Genomic DNA, 6,000 nt, shown 5'->3' on the forward strand with positions numbered 1-6,000 from the left:
AGTCTTTAGCATCTTGGTGCTCTCTTTTATAAACCTGATATTCCTTTAAAAGAAATTTGCTAACACCTTCCAGTAGAGTAACCTGCAAGAGGAACAGCTAAAAATAATCATCTTTATGGGTTTTAAAGGAATTTTCATGATGATTACCTTACTGGGGTGAGGGACATAATACTGCTTAATCAGTCAAAAGGCAGAATCTAAAATGGAAGTTAAATGCCTTATACTACTTCAGACCTCTAATATGTTGCTAAAACCACATTTATTAGGCCACAATATTTTGTGCTCACCACCTCTTCAAACGGAGAAACTGAGATTTTCCACAAACAAATTCCCAGAGAGGCTTGTCTGAAATGGCCTCTCTGCTAAAGAATTAGCATTTGAATAGGCACACTTCTTTTGTTCTGAGGGGCCTTTTTTCAATGGGCAGAGTGTGGGAAAGCCTTAGAGAGCAGAGTCACAGTTTGTCTGTCATTAGTGCTGTCAATCCTACATGTCCCTTAGTTTTTGGAGAGACACACATATACACAAGGGACTATACACACTTTCTTGCCTAAACAGACCTGTCTACATACTGAACAATTTGGAATTTTGGCTAAAGATTAATCAGCTGTCCTCTCTGATTTTCAAAGGAGCGCTTGATCTGCCAGAAATAGCTATTCCGAAGGGAAAATAGTTGAATATTTGTATAACAAACTTTGTGAGTATTTTAGTAGTAAAAATACATAAATTTGTTATGATACATTTTATCTGACGTGGATCTGAAGTTGTCCTTAGCTCCTGATGGTTTGTGACATCATGCCGTGTCTGCAATTCAAGACAAAGCCAACAGCCATCACAAACAGTCCATTCAGTACTCGAGACAGCTTTTGTAGTCCGTGGATCAGAGAACATATGATTCAGTGTGGGAAACTCAGATGAATTCTCTACTCACACTGACAATGGGTAACAACACATGAGACACATCTGCTGCATCTGGACCACCAGCAATCCAAGCATGTACTCTAAACTTAGGGAAAAAAATTGATCAGTGAACTTTGACAGAAGATTTTGTCATTTATGAACCAGTCATGTTATATATTAATCAAAAAATATACTTAGATTTTAAAATCAGTTTATATGACTTTTTCACTTTAATTTAAGAAGTCAGGTAAAATGTGCTTTTCAAAATATGCAGCAGTTCACATGGAATCGTGAACCCACATGAAAAATTAAGTAAAATTTCATCACTGGATTCCTGCTAATGTCCCATCTACAAGTATGTACACTGATTTTAAGCGTGTGCTCTGTCAGTGACATCGATCTCCACATCAGGCAGAAGATCTGATCTCTTTACAGGGTCACCACTTTCCCAGATTCACACAGAGCACTGAGAGTTGGTCTCCATTGTCCCCCACCTCTCCACCTGGTCCTTTGAGACATGGCCATTGTCCTCCAGCAATAAGACCATGTGGCAGCTCCACATTCCTCATTGTCCGTCTGAGCTCACCCATTGGCTAAAAACTGTGAGAAACTGCAACAAACCCAAGACCCACACATTCATATGGAGATTTGGGAGTATAAATAGGAAAGATGCAGCCAGTACAAGTCAGACTCACTCCACACAGAGATCTACATCACAGACATACAAGCATGGCACCAGCAATCACAACAAGGATGACCAACCCAAATGAACACAAGAGTCCAACAAACAAGGTAAATTGAATGTCTGGTTTCAGAGGAATTTCTGCATCACCAATATGCTATTCTTCTTTATGTCATGGTATAATAGAAACATACTAAATTTCATCTTCTTTTTCAATTTCAGCTGAGAAAGCCAATAATTGAAAAGATGCGCAGAGACCGCATCAACACCAGCATTGAACAACTCAAGTCCCTCCTCAGTGCAGAGTTCCTCAACCAGCAACCTGACTCCAAGTTGGAGAAGGCCGACATTCTGGAGATAACAGTTTGTTTCCTGAGACAAAAGCAGCAGCAACAGCAGAAAATGCAGCAGATGTCAGCAAACATCTCATCAACTGCTGTTCATCAAGGCTTCTCCAGATGTGTCCAAGAGATCGTACACTTCCTGTCCAAGAATGAGATGAAGACACAGTCTCAGAGAAGACTTCTGAACCACTTCCAGAACTTCCAGCCATCATCTGACAGCTATAAGAGGGAGAATGTTTTTTCCCAGCCGAACTCTCCAGACAACCACACCATCAACAAAGAGAAGAGTTTAGCAAAGAGGGTCCTCTGGAGGCCCTGGTAGCATTTGACAAATAGTAATTTTACTACCTGTTGGCCACTGTGATGTGACCCAGGTGTAAGGACTAATTGCTCTTTAAGGGAGCGCACAATTAAGTTTGAGTTAAGAGAGTGCACATCTCTACCACTGCTTCATTAGAAAGCCACCATCTTAGCTTATAATAAGCTTGCCAACATCTCTGGAATTTCAAATCTTTCAATCTGTGGAAGTTGAATTAGCAAGTTTTTGCTTTGAAAACATTGCATTGTAGATTCATACATCTTTTATATATACTGGATATTTTTGGATGGTTGTAATCCATGTTCACATCATTGATTTGTAAATGATGTTTATTACCCAAAATGGGTGTGTATTTATTTCTTTGTGCTTAGGTTTTTAAAAAACCGTTAGGTTGACTTTTGATGCACTGATAAATGATTGATTTGCTATGCATAATATGTTTTTCATCACTGTTTAAAGTGCAATGTTGATATTCTGATATGCCTTTCATAAAGGCTTTTGTTTGCTTTTGACTGGCATTCCCCAGAACTTGTAATTGAACAAGTCTGTGCTTATTTGTCCCTCTATGAAGGCAAGGTTAAATCTTTTATTGAATGTATCCTAATCAAGAGTTAGCGAAATAAAACAATCACCAAAACACTTTTGCATGTGTGATAGATTCATTTCCAACATCACCATTCTCAGGTAGTATTTAAAGCTATTTGAATGAATTGTGCCTTTCCAAAGGTGTTTTCAATTCAAGATTTATACTACTGTAGTCATATAAACATCCTGAGATAAAGCATCAAGGGTTGCTTTAGTCAGTAGTTACTATGCCCTCAACAGTTTTATATCATTTTTATACTTCAATCTTGGGATGGTAAAATACCAAAGACTGTTCAGACTCCAAGCACCATCCACTTGGGAGACTGTCCAGAAGACCTAAATTTGTAAGGAGAAATGTTTTTTTTTCTTACTAAGATTTCTGCTGGATCTTTTCACTACTTTAGACGTGTAGAGAAAATATGTTTTCTTTTAAAGGTCTTCATATATCCTGTGTATCTATGTTTTCCTAAATCCTGCAGCTGCTGAAGGGATTAATGACGTGAATAACAGTAGAACTGTATGGAACTGCGATTCGACTCAACAGATTTTTTTCACTCCCTGCCCATCCGGAGTGATCACTTAGAACAATAGGAGCGTGCCTTTGAAATGTTAATGAATGTTGACATCCTATCCCCCATCCCCACTGAATTTGTTTGTCAAATATTTCTCAGCTATGAAAACAGAAAGATTTAAGGACACTGAACATGGTATTGTTTTTATGAGAGTATTGAAAAGCACACCAGGCAATGTCCTTCACAATGTACATGTCAGCTTCAGTGTTTTAGCAGATTAACAAACATGCTCAAATGAAATAAATGATATATTGCCTTTGTGAAGGTTTCAATTTATCTTGGACTTTACTCTTTTTCATTCATTCAGTACTAGACTTAAATGGATTTTTTAAAATAGTAAAAACCCTGAACCTGAACAAAATATCAGGGCAGAAACTGAATTCAAACTAGTCCACATCAATGGGCTATGTCAAAAATGGGTCCTGCTTTATGTTGATTTAACCAACTGCCTGAGGTGTGCTCTATTTTGTTCCCACACTCTCCTGCAGATCAGGTAAATGTTAATGGTGTTATTGCAAACTTTGTGTGTCTTGGAGAAAAGACAGTTTTTGTGCATCTAAGTACAAATACTATAAATTGGGCTGAAGTAAGTTTGTATGAAATATTTAAAGTGCTGAAAACAGACTTTTATGTGTAAATAAAATCCTTATGTTTGCTTTAAATAAACGCATATATGCTTTATGTGAACAGGTTACTATGTACAAGTTAACAGCGCGTCAGTTTTAGACTGGTGATCAAGGGCTGCACCTTTTTAATGTCTACTATTGTTCAATTTAAGATGTTTACATAAAAATGAAAACTGTTAATGAATTGGACAGTTTCTCTCTGTGAACAGTTTTAGTCACTGTTCCCTTATTTAAAATGTTTTTGAAAAGAAGTAGAAGTTCATTTATAAAGTCTTTTCTTTTTACAAAGATAAATTCCTTTTAAAACAACTATTCACACTACAGTGTAATTAGCCATTGGATCCACTGTGAAGAAAGACAAAAACGACTGTATAAAATACATTTTTTTATTGCCAATAATATGCTTAATAAGCATAAACTTTTGATTCAGTGATAATATATCAATACATTTTCTTGAGGTCTTCAAGATAGAGATGATCAAAAAGCAAAATTGTATATTATTCATTAGTCTTTGTAAAAGACAAACATAGCACATTTCAAAAGATATATCACAATTAAGAGACACCCAGACAGAGCAGAACAGTGATATCATGTAGCGGTCTTTGTCAAAGACAGTAATCTAGTTCAGTTAAAGAAAAACTGTTCCCAGTAAAACATGGGAGAATCTACATGGAATTTCAAAAAGAAATTTCAACCCCTACCACTTAGGAGTTTCTATAAAACAGCTTAAATCGTTCAGATTTCCCTAAGAAATTCCCCAAAATCCACATAGGAGTTGCAAAACATACCTTCACAGAAGGTGCTTATAATGTAGTCTGTATTGATACTAATTTTTCAGTGCTGAAAAATATTTCCCTGCTTTATAATGAGCAGATAAATACAATCTTCCTTTAAACAGAAAGGGGTTTTAGTTGGTCTTCATCTTAAACCGTGATTAACAGTGATATATCTTACACATTATGTAATCCATAATTCAATTAACACTGAATCTTCTCAGAAGAAAATTTGTATGTGTTTTCTTGGAGAAAACAAATCCCAAGATTCCTAAAATGGAACCAATCTGACAATGTATTATAACATTTGACACATACAAAAGTGTCTGCATACGCAGACAAAAAATTATTGTCCATGGGGCCTGATACAGGCATTTGATCAATTCTTTGTGGAGTTCCCATCAACAGGACTCTACCAAGGCCTCCAAGGGGCCCCTGTGGTGAGTCTTCCCACTTTGCTGGTGGCATACTGGTCAGAGGAGCTTTTCTGAAGAAAAACATTCTGACTTGTGGTGTTATCAGATCTTGGCTGCAGGTTCTGGAGGTGGTTCAGCAGTCTTCTCTGGGACTGTGTCTTAACATCATCCTTGGACAGGAAATGCACAGTCTCTTGGATACATCTGGAGAAGCCTTGGTTGACAGCCACTGAGGAGGAAATGCTCACTGACTGCTGCTGTTGCTGCTGCTTTTGTCTTAGAAGAAGAACTGTCATCTCCAGAATGTCGGCCTTCTCCAACTTGGAGTCAGGCTGCTGGTTGAGGAACTCTGCACTGAGGAGGGACTTGAGTTGCTCAATGCTGTTGTTGATACGGTCTCTGCGCATCTTTTCAATCATTGGCTTTCTCAGCTGCAAAAAGAAAGAAAGCAAGCAAGGATTTAATATCTACATTCAGGAGTAGGGGGGAAATAATAATAAAAAACTGAAACATATGAGTAAAAGCATTCTGGAATCTGATCTCACCTTGTTAGTCAGACTCTGGTTCTCCTTTGAGGAAGTCAAGGTTGAAGTGATTGTAGGTGCCATGCTTGTATCTCTGTGCTGTGGAGCTCCCAGTGTGAAGTGAACTGGCTGTATCCCTCCTATTTATACTCCCAAATCTCCATATGAATGTGTGGGTTTCGGGTTTGTTGCAGTTTCTCACAGTTTGTAGCCAATGGATGAGCTTGGATGGATAATGAGGAATGTGGAGCTGCCACAT

General features: G+C 37.7%; 1 protein-coding gene and 1 pseudogene across 1 annotated transcript; one reads left to right on the plus strand and one right to left on the minus strand.

The window, feature by feature from the left end:
• Positions 1–1,569: 1,569 nt before the first annotated feature.
• On the plus strand, positions 1,570–2,248 carry LOC115814874 (transcription factor HES-5-like). The gene is made up of 2 exons (XM_030777840.1): positions 1,570–1,692; positions 1,805–2,248. The coding sequence occupies exons 1-2, from the start codon at positions 1,570–1,572 to the stop codon at positions 2,246–2,248; spliced, it is 567 nt and encodes a 188-aa protein (XP_030633700.1).
• Positions 2,249–5,213: 2,965 nt separating this feature from the next.
• On the minus strand, positions 5,214–6,000 carry LOC115815335 (transcription factor HES-5-like; annotated as a pseudogene).

This window comes from Chanos chanos, chromosome 6 (genome assembly GCF_902362185.1).
Source record: "Chanos chanos chromosome 6, fChaCha1.1, whole genome shotgun sequence".
NCBI lineage: Eukaryota > Metazoa > Chordata > Actinopteri > Gonorynchiformes > Chanidae > Chanos > Chanos chanos.